The sequence below is a fragment of the Neoarius graeffei genome, chromosome 4, assembly GCF_027579695.1.
Source record: "Neoarius graeffei isolate fNeoGra1 chromosome 4, fNeoGra1.pri, whole genome shotgun sequence".
Lineage (NCBI taxonomy): Eukaryota > Metazoa > Chordata > Actinopteri > Siluriformes > Ariidae > Neoarius > Neoarius graeffei.
In genome coordinates, this window is record NC_083572.1 from 105,456,547 (window position 1) to 105,483,658 (window position 27,112).

At 40.7% G+C, this 27,112-nt stretch overlaps 1 protein-coding gene across 1 annotated transcript in view; it reads right to left on the reverse strand.

Moving 5' to 3' along the window:
* The window catches only part of col7a1 (collagen, type VII, alpha 1), a 519,627-nt gene that overhangs the window by 412,566 nt on the left and 79,949 nt on the right, over positions 1-27,112 (reverse strand). Inside the window, exons 3-9 of the mRNA XM_060918496.1 lie at positions 23,522-23,702; positions 21,460-21,616; positions 19,296-19,389; positions 16,904-17,062; positions 16,655-16,812; positions 6,590-6,719; positions 6,333-6,452 (exon numbers count right to left, since the gene is read on the reverse strand). Of these exons, the coding sequence (XP_060774479.1) occupies positions 6,333-6,452; positions 6,590-6,719; positions 16,655-16,812; positions 16,904-17,062; positions 19,296-19,389; positions 21,460-21,616; positions 23,522-23,702 (999 nt within the window). The remainder of the gene's footprint in view (positions 1-6,332; positions 6,453-6,589; positions 6,720-16,654; positions 16,813-16,903; positions 17,063-19,295; positions 19,390-21,459; positions 21,617-23,521; positions 23,703-27,112) is intronic.

Sequence of the window (27,112 nt, forward strand, 5' to 3'; positions counted from 1 at the left end):
TAGACATGCCCATGTGCAATATCGGCACGGGCGAGGCGATTTTCGGCATGCTGGACGAAGTTCTCCGGCAAGTTATATTTACTTATTTATTTATTAAGTTTGGTGCGATTCGAAGGCTATAAGGATTTTATGTTGATTTTATGGATTTCTTCCCCTGATACTAGAGGTGGACGCCCAAAGGGGTTGACATGTATGGATGTCTCGTACAGGTCTCAACGAATCTCGTTTACAGCCATTGCTTTGATGGACTGATATATTACAGAGCATATTTCAAACACTCATAACTTGCTATAGCAGTGACAAAATAGCGATCAAAAATGCATTCCAATATACATATTTTTTTTCTCTCCGTGCTTCCATGGAAGGCGGTTGCATTTTCTGCTCTCCCTCTCCCTCCTTTTTTTCCCTGCTTGTGTTTCTGTGTCTTGTCTCATCTGCTGTAGTTTTTGAAGAGACTCTCCCTGCATTACTTTCTAAACTAAAAAAGCATGGAATTGATAAACTGGTCTCCTAACAAAATTGACACAGTTTTCTCGATGAGAAGCCTGGGTTCAGGGGAACCCGTCTGTCCTGCCGGAACGTTTGCGGCTGGTTACACAATGGACGCGTGGGAGCGGTGGCGGGTCGTGTGCCTGGCGATTCTTTCTGTGGAGGACATTGAAGATATCTACCTATTCGGAACCATGATTACAGGACTTTTGCTGATTGGATTAGGCATTGCCCTGGTATATTGAGGAAATCAGACAATGGTGACAGCTGTTCAAAGCCCCACAAAGCTGCCCGATATTGGAGTGGTGGGCAAAGCTGTTGGCACTCGGACTGTGGACATTCAGAACTTTAACCACAAAATGGTTGTTATCTCGGAGCAGCTTTCAGCTTTGCAAGGAATATGTTTTTCGGAGATCAATTTGAATAGAATGGACGGAGTGGACAGATATGGACGAGCGGTGTGGGCGTGCAAAGACTGCGTCTGGAAAGACCAAACAATTTATATCTTATCGACATTCGGCTCCCTGAGACAGCACCGGCCTCGGTTCAGGCCGTTGCTGAGGCAACATTTCCCCCTGAAGGTCACTGCCGGGAGACACTCTCGCGTTCCTTCTCTAACTTTCCACGGTCGCCATTTTTACCCCCAGTGTGACAAGCGGGTGCATGACCAGCGCCTTCATGGCTGCAGGAGTGGACGGCTGCTTGCTTGCGCTGGATTACCTCCTCCCTTACCCCTGATTCCCCCCCTCAAGTCCCGTGTTTAAAGTGTACTTGTGTTGTTGTGTGCTTTGTGCAAAGGTTTTTTAAATGTTCCCACACTGTACTCCTGACAGGAGCATAGTGGGGGGGGGGGGGGTTTCATTTTTTCCTTATTTCTCCTCATGTTGTGTTTCCTTTTTATCTTCATCCCTGTCTTCCTGTCCTGTCTATCCTATTTCAATTGTATGTTGTATATGTACGGACAGGTTGACGGCTAATTTCACTGGTACATGTGACTAGTGACAATAAAGGGCATCATCATTAATAAAATGGGAGAAATAGGAATTTTGATCATAAAAAAACTGCCTTCAGTTCTCCTTTAAACCATAATTTGCACCTCAGGCAGAGTATTCACTCGGTGGTCCTGGGGCATGTTGTGGTCCCAGATGTACATTCTGTCGCTACATTATGCCCTGACAGCACTTAAAGAACCAAAAAAAAAAAAATTTGCATCTTCTAACATTTTTGAGTACTAGACGATCAAAGCCATGCAGAGACTAGCAGGCGGGGGGGTGAAACCCTACAGGTGCAGACATGAAAAATGAGTCCTGGACTTCCACACTGATGAGACACCAGAACTGCAGGATTTCACCCGAAATGACACACGAATATATTTACACTGACAGCAATAGACACCTGGACCGGGTCAGACATCTCTCAACACGTATATAAACCCACAGACCTGGCTAAATATAGAGACACACCTAATCTGAACTATTAAACATTACTCACAGGATACACAGAGACGGATAATACACCCTTAGAAACACTGTTCAGTGCAGAACAAACGCACGCTCAGCTGTAAACAGTTCAATCGCTTCCTGGTTTATTTGACTGCAAAATGCTGACTCAGAGAAAATCCTGGAAAATATAAAGGGTCCAGTTCAGAGTTAAAGACTGCCAGGAGTTACAGTATAAAAGCCATGCAACATATAAATGAGAGACTTTTTTTAATTAAAAAGTAAGGCTAATATACAGTGCTGAGTGTAAATGAGTCCACCCCCTTTGAAAAGTAACACAAACAATTTCCAAAATGTTGACAAGTTTAATATAACATCTGTTTAACTTATAACGGGGAAAGTAAGGTTAATAATATAAACTTAGATTACACATTTTTCAGTTTTACTCAAATTAGGGTGGTGCAAAAATGAGTACACCCCACAACAAAAACTACTACATCTAGTACTTTGTATGGCCTCCATGATTTTTAATGACAGCACCAAGTCTTCTAGGCATGGAATGAACAAGTTGGCGACATTTTGCAACATCAATCTTTTTCCATTCAACAACGACCTCTTTTAGTGACTGGATGCTGGATGGAGAGTGATGGTCAACTTGTCTCTTCAGAATTCCCCAAAGAAAATTATTTCTTGACACCACAAAGGTGAAGACTACAAGAAGATCAGCAAAGCTTTACTTATCAGTCAGAATACTGTAGCAAAAGTGGTACAAAAATTTAAGAAACATGGAACTGCAACCATCTCACAGAGACGGCCAGGTCGTCTACGGAAGTTAACACCTCGACAGGAGCGTCTTCTGATGAGAAGAGTTGAAGAAAATCGGCATGCAAGTTCACTGCAGTTATCTAAAGAAGTAGAAAGCCAAACTGGGGTGACTATTTCCCGTGACACAATACGGCGTACACTGCAGAGGAATGGCATGCATGGATGCCGTCCATGAAAGAAGCCTCTCCTAAAGCCCAGGCACAAAAAAGCCCGCCTAGAGTTTGCCAGGGCCCATGCTGACAAAGATGAAGACTACTGGGACTCTATACTCTGGAGTGATGAGACCAAGATAAACATTTTTGGAACTGATGGCTTCAAAACTGTATGGCGTCGCAAAGGTGAGGAATACAAAGAAAAATGCCTGGTGCCTACAGTGAAACATGGTGGTGGCAGTGTCCTTATGTGGGGCTGCATGAGTGCTGCTGGTGTCGGGGAGCTGCATTTCATTGATGGCATCATGAATTCACAGACGTATTGCTCTATACTGAAAGAGAAGATGCTACCATCACTCCATGCCCTTGGTCATCGTGCACTTTTCCAACATGACTAAACACACATCTAAGGCCACTGTTGGATTTCTGAAGAAGAACAGGGTGAAAGTGATTCAGTGGCCAAGTACGTCTCCTGATCTGAACCCAATCGAACACCTATGGGGAATTCTGAAGAGACAAGTTGAGCATCACTCTCCATCCAGCATCCAGTCACTAAAAGAGGTCATTGTTGAAGAATGGAAAAAGATTGATGTCGTAAAACGTCGCCAACTTGTTCATTCCATGCCTAGAAGACTTGGTGCTGTCATTAAAAATCATGGAGGCCATACAAAGTACTAGATGTAGTAGTTTTTGTTGTGGGGTGTACTCATTTTTGCACCACCCTAATTTGAGTAAAACTGAAAAAAATGTGTAATCTAAGTTATATTATTAACCTTACTTTCACATTATAAGTTAAACAGATGCTATATTAAACTTTGTCTTGTCAACATTTTGGAAATTGTTTGTGTTCATTGAGATATTGTTTAAAACGCTACTTTTCAAAGAGGAGTGTACTTATTTACGCTGTGTATGGCTACAAAGTCCTAGTTCTGATGATCACAAATTTGCTTTAACAACATGGCTGACATTTTTATTATTATAGAGACTTATAAAACAGCACATCCTATTAATTTGTGCATGTAATATCTATTATTTTATCAGGCTTTTAATTCAAATGAATTAAAATAACAATGCTAATTCATTGTGCTCTCCTTAGAGACACAGGACCATGGCTGAAGGATAAGCTGAGCAAGCACTCACCTGCAGAAAAAGGTTTTTCTGGGCTTTAAATGGACAAAACTATTAAGAGTCTCATATGTAGTTATGTATTTAAAGGGGCCAGCTTGCCCTTCCCAGAAACCTCAGAGCTAAGTAGCGAGTCACCATTTTCGACGCCATCGATATTCCACTGCGTTACATTTGAAAAACTATCCGCAACAATGCGGCAACATCTCATGGCGTAGATCACAAATTGTAATGTGAAAATTGAAGATATTTTGTCAGATTCACCCAATTCACAAATCGATTTTGTCATATTTGTGAAAAAAAAAATTATGCAATTAATTTTCCTATCTTTATCAACTTAAATATGCCTTTTGTTAAATAAAAAAAAAACGTTTAATTTTCTTAACAACCAACACTATTTACCCACATTTGTAAAAGTTGGAGTAAAATATAATAGCCTATGAACTAAAATCACCGCTTATTAACAGATTTCAGTGAATGTATGGATATATTTGAGCCTGTATGTATAATTTTGACCATGTGCAGATTAGAGAAAATCCAAAATAAATTCAAACTTGTGCACTTGTTTTTTTTAAAGTAATTTAAAGCTGTACACTGTACAATCATTCCACCCTGGAAAAAGAATAGTTCAAGGAAATCATTAACAGCCCAAAATTACCATGACATTCATTCCCATAATGAGTGTATGTAAACTTCTGACCACAACTGTATGTAATCTATATGATCTTCCCAGCTCAAGTTGGTATTGATAACAACCCCTAAATAACTAAATGAGGTTACAGTTTCTTGAACACTGTTGCCAAAAGAAATAGAAATAGAACCCACTTTACTTAGAGGAGAACCGAAGTCTTTTTAAACTTGATTTATTTCTTAATTAACGTGTTATTCAATTATGTTTTCGGTTTTACGGTAGTAACCTTATATCGTGACTCATATTGGCAACTAATCGCAATTAAATATTATACTTATCAGCCTATTCGGTTTGTAACCATGTTGAATTTAGTTCGTTTGGTCCACGGCAGGTGTCGCTTATCCGCGCGATCTTCACGAGACTTGTGCGAGACTTCGAAACGTGAAGTGTCAGCCAGGTGTCAGTGCCGCCATTTTGAAAACTGTTTTCGACACGAAGTATTGCACAAAAACGAGTTTAAATGACGATTACTACCTACTTTTTTCAAACTTTCCTGATTGCTATCAAAACAAACAAAACTTCCGGCTTGATCACATCAGCATTCGAAAGAGGGCCCGCGCGTCTTTTGACAACCCCTGTGTCTGAAATCGCTCCCTACTCACTATATAGTGAGGACGCCATTTTGTAGTGCTGTCCAAAACCTTAGTGAGGATTATTTACACCCTATATAGTGCACTCAAAGTATCCCACAATGCATCACGAAAAGTAGTGTACAACGATGGTCACTAACCAAAGCAATATATCCCATCATGCATTGCAGTCGTGCTGAAAGAAATCAAATTAAAGTCTCAAATGTGATTTAATAAAAGGCAGCGGCAAAGAAGAAAGTATTCAGCCTTGATTTAAAAGAACTGAAAGCTGCAGGTACTTTGTATTGATTAATGTGAGAAATGCGCTCAGTATAATATGGATTTATCACAAAAACACATGCGTGTATTTATTATTTTGAAACCCACCAGCCGACTGATCTGGCACGTTTTAATTGTGCGACAGTAATGACGTAAATACCAGCGTGACGGACTAGTGTCCGAAAGCGGTGGTTTTTTTTTTTTCATTTTACCAATGAGCTCACTATATAGTCCTCTATACAGTAATTCCCTATATAGGGAGTAGGGAACGAGTGAGCGATTTCGGACACGGGGAACGTTGGCAGATGTCGGTCACTTTGATTTCCGCTGTACATTTTACTTCCGTCCTACGATGTCTCGCACAGGTCTCAGCGAATCTCATTTACGGCCATTGCTTTGACATATGGACTGATATATTACAGAGCATATTTCAAACTTGCTATAGCAGCGACAAAATAGCGATCAAAAATGCATTCCGATATTTAATAAAATGAGAGAAATAGAATTTTGATAATAAAAAATATTTGCCTTCAGTTCCTCTTTAAGCGTTGGCTACTCTGTATAAGAATGAACCTAGACTTCCTGAATGCTGAGAGTAAGTTGGTTAGAGTCAAGCCAAGGACAAACTCTAGATAAATCAGAATTTAACACAGAGTCAATGTCATGCAGAGACTTAGATGATTTAGATGTTCCAGAAAACAAGATGATCAGGAAAGTCATTGATGTAGATGATGACTTCCTATTGTGTGTGTGAGTTAGTTACCTCTGGGCACATATGTAATCCTGTAGCCACGTAAAGATCCAGAAGGAGGGTCCCATGCCAGAGCTAAAGTAAAGAACCCTGCCTGTACCAACCGCAGCGTGGCCACGCCCTGCACAGACCCTGAAAATGAGGAATTAAAGTTTATTATATCTTTATAAATGCTCTCTCTTATAGCAGTACTTGTGCTATTATTAGTTCAAGCATGGGCATGCATGTGAGGGTGTGCATGTTCTCCAGATGTGAGCTGTTCCTCTCACTAGTTCGAGCCTTGGCAGACACAGACTCGCCCACGCTGTTGGGGTACTGGGCGATAACAGACACCAAATAGTCCGTGCCTGAGTGCAGATCCTGGGCCAGGTAAGTCTGCTGACTGGCTGGCACCGTCTCCTGAGAGTCAGAAAAATATTTGACATGATGACATGCAGAGTCACTGCACAATGTTCCAGCTAGTATGTTTTATCAGGATGCCACGCCCTGCCTTACCCTCCAGAATGTGCATCCCTCCCTCAAATACCAGTGCCACACCTAAATCATCATAATTTTCCAGAACTTTCCAAGACGCATACGTTCCACCATAGAAGGAAAGTGTGCTCTAACAAGTGTTGCTGACTTGCAATGAAGGTAACGCGTGTTGACCAATCACAGCGCACTACTAGCCCGGGGTCATAGTCATGCTTGGTCAACCATTTTGTCTGATTACAATCACGAGTCAGTGAAGCAAGGTACGTTTGAAAAGCAGCCATGCCTACAACCCCGATTCCAAAACAGTTGGGACAAAGTACAAATTGTAAATAAAAACGGAATGCAATGATGTGGAAGTTTCAAAATTCCATATTTAATTCAGAATAGAACATAGATGACATATCAAATGTTTAAACTGAGAAAATGTATCATTTAAAGAGAAAAATGAGGTGATTTTAAATTTCATGACAACAACACATCTCAAAAAAGTTGGGACAAGGCCATGTTTACCACTGTGAGACATCCCCTTTTCTCTTTACAACAGTCTGTAAACGTCTGGGGACTGAGGAGACAAGTTGCTCAAGTTTAGGGATAGGAATGTTAACCCATTCTTGTCTAATGTAGGATTCTAGTTGCTCAACTGTCTGTCTTAGGTCTTTTTTGTCGTATCTTCCGTTTTATGATGCGCCACATGTTTTCTCTATGGGTGAAAGATCTGGACTGCAGGCTGGTCAGTTCAGTACCCGGACCCTGGTCAGTTCAGTACCCACCATCAGCATTGATGGTGTCTTTCCAGATGTGTAAGCTGCCCATGCCACACGCACTAATGCAACCCCATACCATCAGAGATGCAGGCTTCTGAACTGAGCGCTGATAACAACTTGGGTCGTCCTTCTCCTCTTTAGTCCGAATGACACGGCGTCCCTGATTTCCATAAAGAACTTCAAATTTTGATTCGTCTGACCACAGAACAGTTTTCCACTTTGCCACAGTCCATTTTAAATGAGCCTAGGCCCAGAGAAGACGTCTGCGCTTCTGGATCATGTTTAGATACGGCTTCTTCTTTGAACTATAGAGTTTTAGCTGGCAACGGCGGATGGCACGGTGAATTGTGTTCACAGATAATGTTCTCTGGAAATATTCCTGAGCCCATTTTGTGATTTCCAATACAGAAGCATGCCTGTATGTGATGCAGTGCCGTCTAAGGGCCCGAAGATCACGGGCACCCAGTATGGTTTTCCGGCCTTGACCCTTACGCACAGAGATTCTTCCAGATTCTCTGAATCTTTTGATGATATTATGCACTGTAGATGATGATATGTTCAAACTCTTTGCAATTTTACACTGTTGAACTCCTTTCTGATATTGCTCCACTATTTGTCGGCGCAGAATTAGGGGGATTGGTGATCCTCTTCCCATCTTTACTTCTGAGAGCCGCTGCCACTCCAAGATGCTCTTTTTATACCCAGTCATGTTAATGACCTATTGCCAATTGACCTAATGAGTTGCAATTTGGTCCTCCAGCTGTTCCTTTTTTGTACCTTTAACTTTTCCAGTCTCTTATTGCCCCTGTCCCAACTTTTTTGAGATGTGTTGCTGTCATGAAATTTCAAATGAGCCAATATTTGGCATGAAATTTCAAAATGTCTCACTTTCGACATTTGATATGTTGTCTATGTTCTATTGTGAATACAATATCAGTTTTTGAGATTTGTAAATTATTGCATTCCATTTTTATTTACAATTTGTACTTTGTCCCAACTTTTTTGGAATCGGGGTTGTACAAAAGGGTGAAAGAAAAAGAAAAAAAACCCAACAAATTATGGATTAAAGCAGCAAGAAGCTCACAGAACCTCACATCTCTATTTGCCAGAACGTCAGTACATCTAGAAGCTGAGAACTAAACAAATTCCATCAAAAGTTAGAACCGATAGATTGAAACTCTAGATATACAGTATGTTACAGGTCAGAATTGTAGGTCAGGTGGAACTTTTCAACCTAGCTTCGAATTTTTAAAGAAGAACTGAAGGCAAATTTTTTATAATCAAAATTCTATTTATCGCATTTTATTAAATATCGGAATACATTTTTGATCGCTATTTTGTCACTGCTATAGCAAGTTATGAGTGTTTGAAATATGCTCTGTAATAAAATCAGTCCATATGTCAAAGCGATGGCCGTAAACAAGATTCGTCAAGACCTGTGCGAGACATCGTAGGACGGAAGTAAAACGTACAACGCAAATCAAAGTGATCGACATCTGCCAACGTTGTCAAAAGACGCACGTGCCCTCTTTCGAACGCTGACGTAATCAAGCCGGAAGTTTTGTTTGTTTTGATAGCAATCAGGAAAGTTTGAAAAAAGTAGGCAGTAATAGTCATTTAAACTCGTTTTTGTGCAATACTTCGTTTGGAAAACAGTTTTCAAAATGGCGGCACGGACACCTGGCTGACACTTCACGTTTCAAAGTCTCGCACAAGTCTCGTGAAGATCGCGTGGATAAGTGACTCCTGCCGTGGACCAAACGAACTAAATTCAACACGGCTAAAAATCAAATAGGTCGATAAGTATAATATTTAATTGCGATTAGTTGCCAATATGAGTCATGATATACTGTAAGGTTACTAAAACCGAAAACGTACTTGAATAACACGTTAATTAAGAAATAAAGCAAGTTTAAAAATGACTTCAGTTCTCCTTTTACCCAGTTCATAATTTGCTCCTTGTACAGTATTAAGGAGACTTACGATATCTAGGGTTCAGTTTAGGGTTCGGATTTGGAAAGACTTTGTGTTGTAAACTACTTGATGTAATAAGACTGGACTCATTCATAAATTAAAAATATACATTACTCTGTCCAATATAGTCAGTCATCGCTGGTCTAGTGGTTAAGGTGTTGGGTTAAGAATCAGAAGGTTCCAAGATTGAATCCTGGGAGAGATATTTAAAAAAAAAAATGCTAATTTGGTAGATAGGTCGAAAGATGAGAGGAAATACTCAGTAGGTGTAAGACAGAGAGGAAGTGGATGAAAAGAAGTGATGAAAAACCCCTTTGGAGAATCTTTTTGCTCTTGAGGAAATTATGAACTAGGTTTAAAATTTTAACCCAGGTCAAAAACGAAACAAAACAAGAGTGGTCTGAGAGCACAAGTTCCCCCGCTGGTACGGTAACTCGGCCATAATTCTGGTAAAATGTGAATGAATTGAACAAAATTGCAATCTGCGTATTACCGACATATAACAAAGAATCCTGTCAAGTTTTGTGAAATTCCTCCAAAAAATTGTGAGAGGAGTCGATTTCAGAAGGTGAGTACCCTTCCTGGGATGGACGGGCGGACGGACATCGCGACAACCTTCGGACCTTCCAGCCAGCGAGGGATAAAACCTAGAACCATGAGTAAACTCACTATAGAATACCACCCCGCTTACGAGCCCGTCATCATATATTGCCACATGTAAGGGAATAAGTTGAATTATCTCCCCTCTGAAACATTGGACCAGGGTTATTTTCCTTCATGCACATCTTCAGGTGTTCTACTGTAACTGTGTAAAGTTTCATCAAAATCTATCAAACTGTTTAGGAAGAGTTGCGCTTACAAGACACATGGACAGACAGATGGATGGACGGATAGACAGGGTGATTCCTGTGTACCGCCCCAAACTTTGTTTGTGGGGCGATATTGAAAAAAAAATTTTAAAAAATCACCCTCGGTTGAAATTTTTTGACCCGTAACATACACAGTCCTGTGCAAAAGTCGCATGTAAAGAAATGCTGTCGACCAAAAATGGCTTAAAAATAATAAAAGGTTTCAACATTAAAAAAAAAAAAATACTATAAACAGTAATCAGTAAGCCATAATAAATGAAATGAGACACAGTCGATATTTGGTGTGAGACGACCTTTTGCTTTAATAAATAAATAAATAAATAAAAATAAAATAAAATGGTCGTCTCCGGTCCAGTGAGTGCAGTTTTATGCGGAAATGAGCTGTAGGTTTTACTGAGCATCTTCCAGAACCAGCCACAGTTCTTCTGGACACTTTGACTGTCGCACTCGCTTCTTCATTTTGCACCAAAACCCAGCAGCCTTCATTATGTTTCCTTTTTTAATCTGAAAAGTGTATCTTATGGAATATGCTGCTCAGATACCAATTTTTTTCCCTCTAACGTTTAATTCTGTGCTGGAAAAAAACAAATATTTGGATTCTAGAATGTTTTTCAGGGCTGTGAAATGGAAAAAGTAAAATCCGAGGGCAGCTTGCATGATTTTATATACATACATATCTATATCTATCTGTGTGTACGTGTGATCATGCTAAGGCTATCATGCTAAATGCATTTGCACGACGATCAGCGTGGCAAATTAAAAACAAGCTATAACACTAATAAACATTTAGTAAAAAGTACCATGCATGAGCAAATATGAAAACGAGATATAAATACCTGCTAATCTGTTATTTGACGACTTTAATTTCACCAGTTCTGCGAGTTTCTTTCCCTGCACATGATCGACCGAGCGTGTTCTTCGTCCTGATCCGTATTTTACGTGCAGTTCGCCTTGCCTGGTTCCTTGATCCTTCCGGATGTGTTCATATTCGTTTCTGACTTTAAATCCCAGCCACCACAAATTCCATAGATTCTTGTTACCGTTTTCCATGTCTACTTTTTTCACATCGTCATTATCGCCATCCTCCATCTGTACAACGTCTCTCCGCGACACAGACATACCGAAAAAATATTTTATCATCACTTAATCGCAAGCTACAACCCCGATTCCAAAAAAGTTGGGACAAAGTACAAATTGTAAATAAAAACGGAATACAATAATTTACAAATCTCAAAAACTGATATTGTATTCACAATAGAACATAGACAACATATCAAATGTCGAAAGTGAGACATTTTGAAATTTCATGCCAAATATTGGCTCATTTGAAATTTCATGACAGCAACACATCTCAAAAAAGTTGGGACAGGGGCAATAAGAGGCTGGAAAAGTTAAAGGTACAAAAAAGGAACAGCTGGAGGACCAAATTGCAACTCATTAGGTCAATTGGCAATAGGTCATTAACATGACTGGGTATAAAAAGAGCATCCTGGAGTGGTGGCGGCTCTCAGAAGTAAAGATGGGAAGAGGATCACCAATCCCCCTAATTCTGCACCGACAAATAGTGGAGCAATATCAGAAAGGAGTTCGACAGTGTAAAATTGCAAAGAGTTTGAACATATCATCATCTACAGTGCATAATATCATCAAAAGATTCAGAGAATCTGGAAGAATCTCTGTGCGTAAGGGTCAAGGCCAGAAAACCATACTGGGTGCCCGTGATCTTCGGGCCCTTAGATGGCACTGCATCACATACAGGCATGCTTCTGTATTGGAAATCACAAAATGGGCTCAGGAATATTTCCAGAGAACATTATCTGTGAACACAATTCACCGTGCCATCCGCTGTTGCCAGCTAAAACTCTATAGTTCAAAGAAGAAGCCGTATCTAAACATGATCCAGAAGCGCAGACGTCTTCTCTGGACCAAGGCTCATTTAAAATGGACTGTGGCAAAGTGGAAAACTGTTCTGTGGTCAGACGAATCAAAATTTGAAGTTCTTTATGGAAATCAGGGACGCCGTGTCATTCGAACTAAAGAGGAGAAGGACGATCCAAGTTATCAGCACTCAGTTCAGAAGCCTGCATCTCTGATGGTATGGGGTTGCATTAGTGCGTGTGGCATGGGCAGCTTACACATCTGGAAAGACACCATCAATGCTGAAAGGTATATCCAGGTTCTAGAGCAACATATGCTCCCATCCAGACGACATCTCTTTCAGGGAAGACCTTGCATTTTCCAACATGACAATGCCAAACCACATACTGCATCAATTACAGCATCATGGCTGTGTAGAAGAAGGGTCCGGGTACTGAACTGACCAGCCTGCAGTCCAGATCTTTCACCCATAGAAAACATTTGGTGCATCATAAAATGGAAGATATGACAAAAAAGACCTAAGACAGTTGAGCAAACTAGAATCCTACATTAGACAAGAATGGGTTAACATTCCTCTCCCTAAACTTGAGCGACTTGTCTCCTCAGTCCCCAGACGTTTACAGACTGTTGTAAAGAGAAAAGGGGATGTCTCACAGTGGTAAACATGGCCTTGTCCCAACTTTTTTGAGATGTGTTGTTGTCATGAAATTTAAAATCACCTAATTTTTCTCTTTAAATGATACATTTTCTCAGTTTAAACATTTGATATGTCATCTATGTTCTATTCTGAATAAAATATGGAATTTTGCAACTTCCACATCATTGCATTCCGTTTTTATTTACAATTTGTACTTTGTCCCAACTTTTTTGGAATCGGGGTTGTATATTGTCAACACGTGTTTGAAAAGAGTAACCTGAAAATGGTAAGAAAGAAATGGCGCTGCGTCGTAAAACGGTTTACGGTGTTGTATGTATAACTTGTATGATGTCGTAAAATACAGAGACACCTGGCGTTAGATTTTCCCTTCCATCCGGTAAGCAATGTACTCGTCGGCGATTAAGGTCCCCAACCATTTGGTACCAACTCTTCTTGATTCCATCGTAAACGTCTCCCAAAACGACACATTTTCTGAAACCCCGAACGCATATTTCGATCAACGATGCCTAAGAATTACTTTGGCAGTATCAGTTTACAAAGCAAGCGAGCACGGTAAACAAAAAGGTTCGAACTTGCTTCTTCTCTGCTCACTTTGTGGCCATTTCTTCTTCGTGTGAAGGTCTTTGATGAACTGTTGGGGGGGCTAATACTGTATAATAGTACCCTTAATACCAATAGATATGACAAACAGCCATGCTAAACATTGTGTGGCTAGCAAAGATAGCGTGACTTTTTACACTTCGCTCGCGAAACATCACCACCACCACAATGGAAGATTCTATGAATTCAACAACGATTTGGAGAAAAAAACAAAAGGAAAAAAGAACTCGAAGAGAGTATTATGAGAAAAACCGGGAGGTGCTGGCTGAAAAAGCAAGGGAAAGAAAGCAAATCTTAGACATTAAATGTGAAAATATTTAAAAAAAAAAAAAGACCACACCTGCAGTGCATTCTGGGTATTAGTTCAAATGAATAATATAATAGATAATCTCTCAAAATGACTCTAAAATGAATCTAATAAATAATCAATATTCTGATGACAGATAAGTGACACTGTGAAATTGTTAATTTTTCTCATATGCTACACCTTTATATAGGATGTGCAGTCACGTGACCCGTCCGTGTTTACTCCGCCATATTGGACGGCTTCAGGATTGTTTACTGTACCTTGCGCAAGCGTAATGGATCCAGGGAGTAATCCCCAAGAAAATTCGGAAAATACCCCATCTACATCGCGCGATAACTTGTCTAAGTTTGTTCAGCATCTTGAAGGTGACGTGAGGCAGCGTTACGTGGAAAAGTGTTCCAGGTTGGGGATTGCAGATCCGTACAACTTGCCGCAATCCTTGTTCAGGGAAATTCGGAGCTGCGGTGCCGGCGATTTGCCCGATCTGGCCTACCACGACATTTACAATTTTCTTGTTAATCGTGAATCGTGTTACACTGGCAAAGCCCTCAAAGCTTACAAGAGCCTGGAAGCTTATAAATATTTTGTTGCGGGATGGGTATCCCAACTATACCTCTGGAAGGTTCCGAAGAAGGAAGTCTACTTGATAACCTCACGGGTAAGTGGCATTAAGACGTTTATCATAAAGAGATTATGCAGGACGTTTTATCGTAAGAATGTTCGAAATCTAAACTCCGTTCCAGATAATGACAGGGTTGTAAATATGTATGTTTTTGTCTGAAAAAGAATATCACAAATCACCGCTATCTTTATCTGTGCAGAATTATTATTCAATATCAGATATAAATGTATAGGGGTCACAGATATGTCCAGCTTCTATATTCAAACAAATTAAAAAAATATTTTCTTGCACCTCTATGTGCCTAAAATAACATACATATTCTTTTTCAGTACTTTACACAATCTGATAGGAAGAACTTTATAAACAAGTTATGCATTTGTATACATATTTAATTAAGAACATTAATATTACACGGCCATGTGAAAACCAGTTATATTTTTTTGATCAAAACTTGGCCCTGTCTATTGGTACGACCAAATGCTGAACAAGATATAACCATTCTCGAAAGATCTACTCCCACACACTTGATAATTAGAACGGGTTCGTCTAAGTTCTATGCGCGGCCATGCCGTCCAAGATGGCAGATAAACAAATATCACGTGACCTCGTGACATCACGTGCACGCTCTCTATACCCTGGGATCCTGCAACTGATCTTAGCAGAGTAACCTGTGTTTTCTTTCCCTCCCCCCACCCCAAATCTGTCCCTCTGAGTTACATGGAGTCAACAGGAAATCTTTTGGTGGAGAGGGTGGAGACCTCGACTGGCTATCGTAGCCTGCAGGGAATCGGCCATCAGACATTCTGTCGCATGTCCCAGACCCGGTGAAATGTAACTGAATTGTCTTGGCCAGCCCTAAGGGTCCCATCTGCATGTCATCATTGCTGAGGAGTGTGCTCCCATCACCCAATCAAGCATCCAGCCAGAGCAGGTCATGATATATTTTACCATATTAACATGCCATTGTTGTGTATTATGCCTGATGTAAAGACTCTCGTCTCTGCGAGTCTACCACACAGACTTAATACTTGTCATTTTTAGGGCATACCTAACAACATGTTTTCTTTCTCTCTCTCTCCCCCCCCCCAATCTGTCCCTCTGAGTTACATGTTGATCCTGGGATTGAGATGCTGGCCTCTTCTGCCCCTCGGACCTGCTTGATCCATCCTGGTGCCCTGTGTCTGGTCGGAGTTTTATCGCACCGCTCCTGTGAAGGACGGCCCCATGAGGACAGTTGAGGGTTATACCTGTTAAAACTGTTAATATTATAGTCATGCTGTCTGTTGTTGCCCAAATGAGGATGGGTTCCCTTTTGAGTCTGGTTCCTCTCGAGGTTTCTTCCTCATGCCGTCTGAGGGAGTTTTTCCTTGCCACCGTCGCCACAGGCTTGCTCATTGGGGATAGATTAGGGATAAAATTAGCTCATGTTTTAAGTCGTTCAAATTCTGTAAAGCTGCTTTGCGACAATGTTTATTGTTAAAAGCGCTATACAAATAAACTTGATTTGATTTGATTTAACCCCACTCCGATTTTTTTTTTTTTCAAAAATACACGATTTACAAAAATGGTATTTATTGCGATCAAATCCGCAGAATTCCGCTGATTTTTCACAACCCTGGTTTTTGTAATGTTTTGACTCGATAATGTAGAAATCATAAAGTAGAAACCTTTCGCAAAGTTTGTATGGGGAAAAAAAACCCACAGGGGGTCTAAAACTTTTGCACAGGACTGGAGATATACAGAAAATCAAGTCACTAATGTTAACGTGTTGGACTAGATCGACTCGAATGTTAATGATCTATTAGTATCGCCGACTAACGATAGACTGTTGTGCAAATGCACGTGGATGAGCGTGACGGTTCGAGGCGTGCCGAGTGTGAACACGTAGAAGTGACATCATGAAGCGTTGTTTTAAACTGGAGAACTAAGCAGCTTCAGATTTGCTTACGCTATTTTGCAAAAGCAATCTACCTCACGTAGTTGCCCAGTGTGGCTAATCTGACGTGATAGATTCTTTGTCTAAAGTGATGCACGAAAAATTGCCCGTGATAAGTCACTGCTGCCCCGCCCTCTCAGAAAGCGAGCTGGAACACTGCTGCAGGTCTGTGATTATTCACAGAAATGTGAAATCTGTGTACATAAAGATCGACACACTGTGCATTAACATGTATCGCTCCTCTCCTCTCACCTGTCGCATCTCTGCTGTTACTGGCTGACCCAGACCAGACAGCGGAGTGTACTGGACCAGGTAGCTCGTTACAGGGCCTCCTGCAGCCGTCCACCGGAACCGAATCGAATTAGACGTCTCGTCTGTAAACCTCAAGTCAGCCGGGCTGCTGAAGGCAGCTGAGAATGGAAGCAAAAACACTGATGAGATGTTGTTTTTTTTTAATCTGTCTTCAAAATCATACAGAACGATCATTTTGTTTCTGAATACCGTCGCTCAAATAGGAGCCACCGGACACCGAGCAGACACGTGGAGACAGCGTGGGCAGAAGAGAGCTGAGATCCTTAAACTTTTCAATAAAGGAGGTGAATTCACTTTGAGGAGGTGATGAGATGAGCTCCAGTTCTCTCTGATCTGCACTCTTTATTCCTGATTGAGACCAGAACACACATCATTAATAAAATGGAAACAAGAAAATACAAAGAATTGAATGACTCGATGCTGATTGGTGCGGATACTGAAGATTGCGGATTAGATATCGGAGAAAAAAAATATAAATGTAAAATCAGATCAGATCCTGGAACCAATACTGTATAACATGGAGATATTTTTCTTAGAATTGATTTTATTACACTTAGATTTTTATATTTACTTTTATTCTATCCATATTCACTAAATATGAGCAATCGCACACTGACTGGCTACTCTACTGCTAGGATATCAGCTCATATACCGTGAGTGGAGAAAAACTAAATGGCAGCTTTGTTATCAAACATTGAAAAGAAACAGAAATAGCTAAAAGATAATGAGTCTCCCCCCCCCCCCCCCCCCCCAGTATCGCCTGTTCCACACTCCAGCCCAGTCGGTGGCGGTAATGCACATTTAAGTTGGTTTGCCAACCACCAAAAAAAACATAAACAACAACAACAACAAAATGGCGGAATGTGTTGCTGAACCAACCGAGGACGAAATAAAAACTCTACTCGAAAACAAAACCCCCAAAAATACCAAACAACAAAATATGGAATAAAAATATTTCATGGTGAGAACATATCTTTTTTTTTTGGTTCAAGAATTATCATCGCATTTTTCACAAATCGCTCCTGTCGTTTCGCCGGTTTGTTTACATTCTAAGCAGAAATTATTTTGTTGGACGTTTTGTATAAAGTTTATTTATTGAATTTGCAAAAAAATAAAAATGCTCTGTTTCTCAAAATCCAGTGAATGTGGATAGAATAAAACAGTTATTCCACTCAATCTCGTCATACATGGCTTATAGACAACTCTGTGCTACGCTAGCCTGGGCCCGCCCATCCTAAGTGTGACGCAACACGAGGGCCTGTTGCGAGCTTAGTCTGGCGAGGCAAGCTATCTCCAGCTCTTCCAAGCTCCCAAAAAATCGGGAGCCAATCAACTTTGAGCATCTCCAAACAGAGGAAGTCCGTGTGTGCGCGCGCAGGTTTACCTTTGAGCGTGCACTGACAGTTCCATCATTGTGTCGCTAAACGAACAGCTGATCACACCGAGGTGCTCGCTGAGCACCGATATTTATTAGTTTGGTCCTGCATTTCCTTTCCTTCGTATAGAACATAACGTCTTTTCTTCTCCCTTTCTTTCCATTACTGTAGTCGCTCTTTCACGTTTCATTCGCACACTCACGTCCTCCATTTTTCTCTCCTGTTTCAAATTTGTATCCCACAATACCTTGCGTGAACGGGGAAAGCACACCACGTGATGCATGACATAGTATCTTGTATTGGGTCATGGTGAAACAGGAAGAAATGGCAGAGAATTTACAGCCACGTCGAAATAAATTCATTAATTGTTCTATTTAAAAAATAACAATGAAATCGGAAGTCTGTGATTCGAATTTAGTAGCTTTCAGTCACTAAACAAAAATAATTGGGAGTCGGGTAAAATTATTTTTATGACCTACACTTGAAAAATCTGAAAGGCCGTCTAAGTATTTGTAATACAAGTGATTTTAAGTGTGTTTGATTGACAGAATTTAAAAAAGCTACTGTTTTGTACAAGTCATTATTTTTTAGCTACTTTTTTTAAAAACACCATTTTCCTCTTTTTTCACATGAAGTACTTCATTCTCATCTCATCTCATTATCTCTAGCCGCTTTATCCTTCTACAGGGTCGCAGGCAAGCTGGAGCCTATCCCAGCTGACTACGGGCGAAAGGCGGGGTACACCCTGGACAAGTCGCCAGGTCATCACAGGGCTGACACATAGACACAGACAACCATTCACACTCACATTCACACCTACGCTCAATTTAGAGTCACCAGTTAACCTAACCTGCATGTCTTTGGACTGTGGGGGAAACCGGAGCACCCGGAGGAAACCCACGCGGACACGGGGAGAACATGCAAACTCCGCACAGAAAGGCCCTCGCCGGCCCCGGGGCTCGAACCCGGACCTTCTTGCTGTGAGGCGACAGCGCTAACCACTACACCACCATGCCGCCCAGCTTGGTAGTTTTTAAAAGGAAAAACAAAAAAAGTATCCAAATGGACATCAATATCAGCTGATAGTCATTAATCATGGTCTCAGTATCAGTATTGGAGGTTTAAAAAAAAAAAAGTGGTATGGTGCCATCTTGAAAAAAAAAATCCTACGAAATTCCGTGAGTGGCAGTAAAACAAACACTCACCGACAGCAAATATCTTGACTCCTAAGCTGCGCAGTTTCTCAGCAGGATTCTGAACATTGTCCTGAGATTTCCCATCTGTGATGAGAATAGCAAGCTTGGATAGAGGAGACAGAGAGAGAATGTTAATTAAATAATTATCAATTACAGTGGTGCTTGAAAGTTTGTGAACCCTTTAGAATTTTCTATATTTCTGAATAAATATGACCTAAAACATCATCAGATTTTCACACAAGTCCTAAAAGTAGATAAAGAGAACCCAGTTAAACAAATGAGACAAAAATATTATACTTGGTCATTTATTTATTGAGGAAAATGATCCAATATTACATTTCTGTGAGTGGCAAAAGTATGTGAACCTTTGCTTTCAGTATCTGGTGTGACCCCGTTGTGCAACTAAACGTTTGCAGTAACTGTTGATCAGTCCTGCACACCGGCTTGGAGGAATTTTAGCCCGTTCCTCCGTACAGAACAGCTTCAACTCTGGGATGTTGGTGGGTTTCCTCACATGAACTGCTCACTTCAGGTCCTTCCACAACATTTTGACTGGATTAAGCTCAGGACTTTGACTTGGCCATTCCAAAACATTAACTTTATTCTTCTTTAACCATTCTTTGGTAGAATGACTTGTGTGCTTAGGGTCGTTGTCTTGCTGCATGACCCACCTTCTCTTGAGATTCAGTTCATCGACAGATGTCCTGACATTTTCCTTTAGAATTCGCTGGTATAATTCAGAATTCATTGTTCCATCAATGATGGCAAGCCGTCCTGGCCCAGATGCAGCAAAACAGGCCCAAACCATGATACTACCACCACCATGTTTCACAGATGGGATAAGGCTCTTATGCTGGAATGCAGTGTTTACCTTTCTCCAAACATAACGCTTCTCATTTAAACCAAAAAGTTCTATTTTGGTCTCATCCGTCCACAAAACATTTTTCCAATAGCCTTCTGGCTTGTCCACGTGATCTTTAGCAAACTGCAGAAAAGCAGAAACGTTCTTTTTGGAGAGCAGTGGCTTTCTCCTTGCAACTCTGCCATGCACACCATTGTTGTTCAGTGTTCTCCTGATGGTGGACTCATGAACATTAACATTAGCCAATGTGAGAGAGGCCTTCAGTTGCTTAGAAGTTACCCTGGGGTCCTTTGTGACCTCGCCGACTATTACACGCCTTGCTCTTGGACTGATCTTTGTTGGTCGACCACTCCTAGGGAGGGTAACAATGGTCTTGCATTTCCTCCATTTGTACACAATCTGTCTGACTGTGGATTGGTGGAGTCCAAACTCTTTAGAGATGGTTTTGTAACCTTTTCCAGCCTGATGAGCATCAACAACGCTTTTTCTGAGGTCCTCAGAAATCTCCTTTGTCCGTGCCATGATACACTTCCACAAACATGTGTTGTAAAGATCAGATTTTGATAGATCCCTGTTCTTTAAATAAAACAGGGTGCCCACTCACACCTGATTGTCGTCCCATTGATTGAAAACACCTGACTCGAATTTCACCTTCAAATTAACTGCTAACCCTAGAGGTTCACATACTTTTGCCACTCACAGATATGTAATATTGGATCATTTTCCTCAATAAATAAATGACCAAGTATAATATTTTTGTCTCATTTGTTTAACTGGGTTCTCTTTATCTACTTTTAGGACTTGTGTGAAAATCTGATGATGTTTTAGGTCATATTTATGCAGAAATATAGAAAATTCTAAAGGGTTCACAAACTTTCAAGCACCACTGTAAATTAATTAAAAAAAAATCCAATCTATGACAGTTATCATCACATATAACCACACTATGAGTAGTAAAGTAGTAGAAGTAGCATTGCTGTTCCTTTTGAGTATAAATTCTCAAGACGAGTCTTAATAAATAAACAGATGAAATAAAACATTCAATAATTATCATTATTATTATTATTTTTAAACAACATTATTTACCATAATCAATAATAAATTAAACAATTAATTAACTTATTAATGACTGGCATGATTTGTATTTTCATGTAAAACACCCAACAGCTATGAATAATCAAAAGTAAAGCAGGTATGTTTTATTCTGAATTAAAGAGCCGTGCAGCGTTCCTGACACACTCTGGAACATTATTCCAGACTTTAGTGATGACGTAAGAAAAGTTTCTTTCACAGGTTCGGCTCAGAGCTCACCTTGGGCACATCTCTGCTGGTTCTGGGGTTGAAGAAGTTATCTGCTATGTACTTCAGCCCGGCTCCGGTGCGAGTGTTTCCTCCTTTGTAGTTGAGGTTCTCTATGGCACTCAGCAGCTCCGTACCGCTGAGATACGTCGTGAAGGTAAACTCCACCCTGAGGACACCGAGAGAGACATTTAATCAGCACCGAGGAACGAATTTATTTATAAACTGCAGGAAAGAAGCTTATTCAAGACTCAAAGTAAACTTCAGTTTCTATCAAATTTTATTAACAAAACTAAAAACTTGCTTTCTGATATTCCGGAAGGTGGCGTAATGTTTAAGAATTGTGATTTGTAACAGTTGAGGTGAGTGTAAATCACAGTGCAGCTCACAAACGCAATCTGCGACTGTGGGGCAGTGAACAAACAGCATTTTGGATTTACTGTACAGTGTCTTGCAAAAGTATTCATCCCCCTTGGATTTTTGGAGGGTTAGCGCCATTTGATTTGCACAACATGCCGGCCACTTTAAAAGGTGAAAATTGTTGTTTCATTGTGACACAAACAATAATTAAGATGGAAAAAAACAGAAAACTAGAGTGTGCATAAGTATTCACCCCCTTTCCTATGAAATCCCTAAATAAGAGCTGGTCCAACCAATTCACTTCATAAGTCACAATTAGTTGACCTGTGTGCAATCAAAGCATCACATGATCTGTCACATGATGTCTGTATAAATCAACCTGTTCTGGAAGGACCCTGACTCTGTAACACTACTAAGCAAGCAACATGAAAACCAAGGAGCCTCCAAACAGGTCAGAGACAAAGTTGTGGAGAAGTATAGATCAGGGTTGGGTTATAAAAAATATCCCAAACTTTGAATATCCCACAGAGCTCCATTAAATCCATTATAGCAAAATGGAAAGAATATGGTATCACTACAAATCTGACAAGAGAAGGCCCCGCCCATCAAAACTCACAGACCGGGCAAGGAGGGCATTAATCAGAGATGCGACAAAGACACCAAAGATAACACTGAAGGAACTGCAAAGATCCACAGCGGAGATGGGAGAATCTGTCCATAGGACCACTTTAAGCCATACACTCCAGAGTGGGTGGGGTTTTATGGAAGAGTGGCCAGAAAAAGGCCACTGCTTAAAGAAAACACATTTGGAGTTTACTCAACAGCATGTGGCAGACTCCCCAAACACATGAAAGAAGATTCTCTGATGAAATGAGACTAAAATTGATGTTTTTGGCCATCATGAGAAATGCCATGTGTGACGCAAACCCAACACCCTGAGAACACCATTCCCACAGTGAAGCATGGTGGTGGCAGCATCATGCTGTGGGGATGTTTTTCATGTGCAGGGACAGGAAAGCTGGTCAGGACTGAAGGAAAGATGGATGGCACTAAATACAGGGCAATTCTGGAAGAAAACCTGTTTGAGTCGGCCAGAGGTTTGAGACTGGGACGAAGGTTCATGTCCCAGCAGGTCAATGACCCTAAACATACTGCTAAAGCTACACTGGAGTGGTTTAAATGGGAAACATTTAAATGTCTTGGAATGGCCTAATCAAAGCCCAGACCTCAATCTAATTGAGAATCTGTGGCATAACTTGAAGATCGCTGTACACTAACACAACCCATCTAACTTGAAGGAGTTGGAGCAGTTTTGCCTTGAGGAATGGGCAAAAATCCCAGTGGCTAGATGTGCTAAGCTAATAGAGACATACCCCAAGAGACTCGCAGCTGTAATTGTAGCAAAAGGTGGCACTACAAAGGATTGACTTTGGGGGGGTGAATACCTATGCATCCTCCAGATTTCTGTTTTTTCATCTTAATTATTGTTTGTGTCGCAATAAAACAATTTTTACCTTTAAAGTTGTAGGCATGTTGTATAAATCAAATGGTGCTTACCATCCAAATTCCAGCTTGTAATGCGACAAAACAGGACAAACACCAAGGGGGATGAATACTTTTGCAAGACACTGTATGGTAACAGATATGGAGTGAAATGAAAGTATATGCGAGACTGAGAATTAAAAGATAATTTATTTTTCAACCACACACACACCTTGCTGTGTCGCTGTACTGCACAGCTCCGACCCGGACGCCGGTAGCTCCCACTGCGTTGGCGTAGGGTCTGATGATCCCTGCCATGAAACTCTTCACAAGAGCGAAGTTGGTACGGCCGATACTGGATGACCCGTCCACCAGAAACACGATATCCGCTGCACCGACATTATTACACGTGCCTGCATGTGGACAAACACATGGCTCAGAGCTGCATTTACAGTATTTTGATATACTGAAATTTGAAAAGCCTGGATTTTCTTGTTATCAACATCAAGATCTGTCCGTCATACGATTTTACCAAACCTTGATACGTTACAGAGATAATGAAAACAACTTCTGCCAAAATAATGTTTTCTTTCCCTGTTCCTTTAAAGGTCAGAAAACGCTAAATTTTCATCAAGCACGTTGATGTTTGCTGATATGAAATATTTTTAATTACAAACATGTTTTTAAGTTTTTACTTCATGCATTAATGTGTTTAAGACCCCTCCTTTCATCTGCAGCAGATCAATGATCTGGGGTGAGGTTCCCGAAAGCATCATAGCACAAAGATCATCGTTCTATGGTAGAGCGAGCATCACAATGAACACTCTCTCTCCTAGTTAAGATGCTCTTAGCATTAAGAGACTTTTGGGAAACCCACGCCCAGATTATTAGTCTTCACATAACAGTCTGTCTACTGCGTTCGAAAATATTAAACAGTGACTACAGTGGATATAAAAAGTGTACGCACCCCGTTAAAATGATATTTTTTTTACATCAGAAAAACCTGAGACCATGATAAATAATTTCAAAAAAATTTTCCCACCTTTAATGTGGCCCATAACCTGTACAATTCAATTGAACAACACATCTGTTCGGGGGAAAAACAAAGTATAATAAGTTGGTTGCATAAGTGTGCACACCCTTAAACTAATACTTTGTTGAAGCACCTTTGGATTTAATTACAGCATTCAGTCTTTTTGGGTCGGAGTCTATCAGCCTGCCGCATCTAGACTTGGCAATATTTGCCCACTCTTCCTTGCAAAAGCGCTCCAAATCTGTCAGATTGTGAGGGCATCTCTTGCGCACAGCCCTCTTCAGGTCACCCCACAGATTTTCAATCGGATTTAGGTCTGGGCTCTGGCTGGGCCGTTCCAAAACTTTTTTGGGGTCATTATCATGGTGAAAGATGAAATGCCTCTTCATCTTCAGCTTTCTAGCAGACGCCTCAAGGTTTTGGGCCAAAGTTGACTGGTATTTAGAACTGTTCATAATTCCCTCACCTTGACTAAAGCCCCTGTTCCAGCTGAAGAAAAACAACCCCAAAACATGATGCTGCCACCACCATGCTTCACCATGGGTATGGGGTTCTTTTGGTGATGTGCAGTGTTGTTTTTGCGCCATACCTTTTGGAATTGTGGCCAAAAAGTTCAACCTTGGTTTCATCAGACCATAACACATGCTTTTGGGAGAGTTGATGTAATTTTTTTGCAAAATTTAGCCAGGCCTGGATGTTTTTCTTTGACCCTACCTCATAGTCCAGACATATGGAGAATACGGGAGATTGTTGTCACATGTAGTACACAACCAGTACTTGGCAGAAATTCCTGCAGCTCCTTCAGTGTTGCTGTAGGCCCCTCAGCAGCCTTCCTGACCAGTTTTCGTCTCGTCTTTTCATCAATTTTGGAAGGATGTCCAGTTGTCGGAAATCTCACTGTTGTCCCATATTTTCTCCACTTCTTGATGACGGTCTTCACTGTGCTCCATGGTATATCTAATGCCGTGGAAATGTTTTTGCACCCTTCTCCTGACTGATACCTTTCAACAACGAGATCCCTTTGATGCTTTATAAGCTCTCTGTGAACCCTGGCTTTTGCTGGAGGAGGCAACGGAGTAAATGTCTGAACTTTATTTGGGGTTAATCAGAGTCATTTTAACTGATGGTAGGTGTGAACCCAGAAAGACTGAATGCTGTAATTAAATCCAAAGGTGCTTCAACAAAGTATTAGTTTAAGGGTGTGCACACTTATGCAACCAGCTTATTGTACGTTTTTTTAAATCTTTTTCCCCCTTAACAGATTTGTTTGTCCTACATTAGACAAGAATGGGTTAACATTATACAGGTTATAGGTCACATTAAAGGTGGGAAACGTTTTGAAATTATTTATCATAGTGTCATTTTTTTTTTAACATCAGAAAACCTATCATTTTAACAGGGTGTGTAGACTTTTTAATATCCACTATATAATTAACCATTATTATACAACCCCGATTCCAAAAAAGTTGGGACAAAGTACAAATTGTAAATAAAAACGGAATGCAATGATGTGGAAGTTGCAAAATTCCATATTTTATTCAGAATAGAACATAGATGACATATCAAATGCTTAAACTGAGAAAATGTATCATTTAAAGAGAAAAATGAGGTGATTTTAAATTTCATGACAACAACATATCTCAAAAAAGTTGGGACAAGGCCATGTTTACCACTGTGAGACATCCCCTTTTCTCTTTACAACAGTCTGTAAACGTCTGGGGACTGAGGAGACAAGTTGCTCAAGTTTAGGGATAGGAATGTTAACCCATTCTTGTCTAATGTAGGATTCTAGTTGCTCAACTGTCTTAGGTCTTTTTTGTCGTATCTTCCGTTTTATGATGCACCAAATGTTTTCTATGGGTGAAAGATCTGGACTGCAGGCTGGCCAGTTCAGTACCCGGACCCTTCTTCTACGCAGCCATGACGCTGTAATTGATGCAATATGTGGTTTGGCATTGTCATGTTGGAAAATGCAAGGTCTTCCCTGAAAGAGATGTCGTCTGGATGGGAGCATATGTTGCTCTAGAACCTGGATATACCTTTCAGCATTGATGGTGTCTTTCCAGATGTGTAAGCTGCCCATGCCACATGCACTAATGCAACCCCATACCATCAGAGATGCAGGCTTCTGAACTGAGCGCTGATAACAACTTGGGTCGTCCTTCTCCTCTTTAGTCCGAATGACACGGCGTCCCTGATTTCCATAAAGAACTTCAAATTTTGATTCGTCTGACCACAGAACAGTTTTCCACTTTGCCACAGTCCATTTTAAATGAGCCTTGGCCCAGAGAAGACGTCTGCACTTCTGGATCATGTTTAGATACGGCTTCTTCTTTGAACTATAGAGTTTTAGCTGGCAACGGCGGATGGCACGGTGAATTGTGTTCACAGATAATGTTCTCTGGAAATATTCCTGAGCCCATTTTGTGATTTCCAATACAGAAGCATGCCTGTATGTGATGCAGTGCCGTCTAAGGGCCCGAAGATCACGGGCACCCAGTATGGTTTTCTGGCCTTGACCCTTACGCACAGAGATTCTTCCAGATTCTCTGAATCTTTTGATGATATTATGCACTGTAGATGATGATATGTTCAAACTTTTTGCAATTTTACACTGTCGAACTCCTTTCTGATATTGCTCCACTATTTGTCGGCGCAGAATTAGGGGGATTGGTGATCCTCTTCCCATCTTTACTTCTGAGAGCCGCTGCCACTCCAAGATGCTCTTTTTATACCCAGTCATGTTAATGACCTATTGCCAATTGACCTAATGAGTTGCAATTTGGTTCT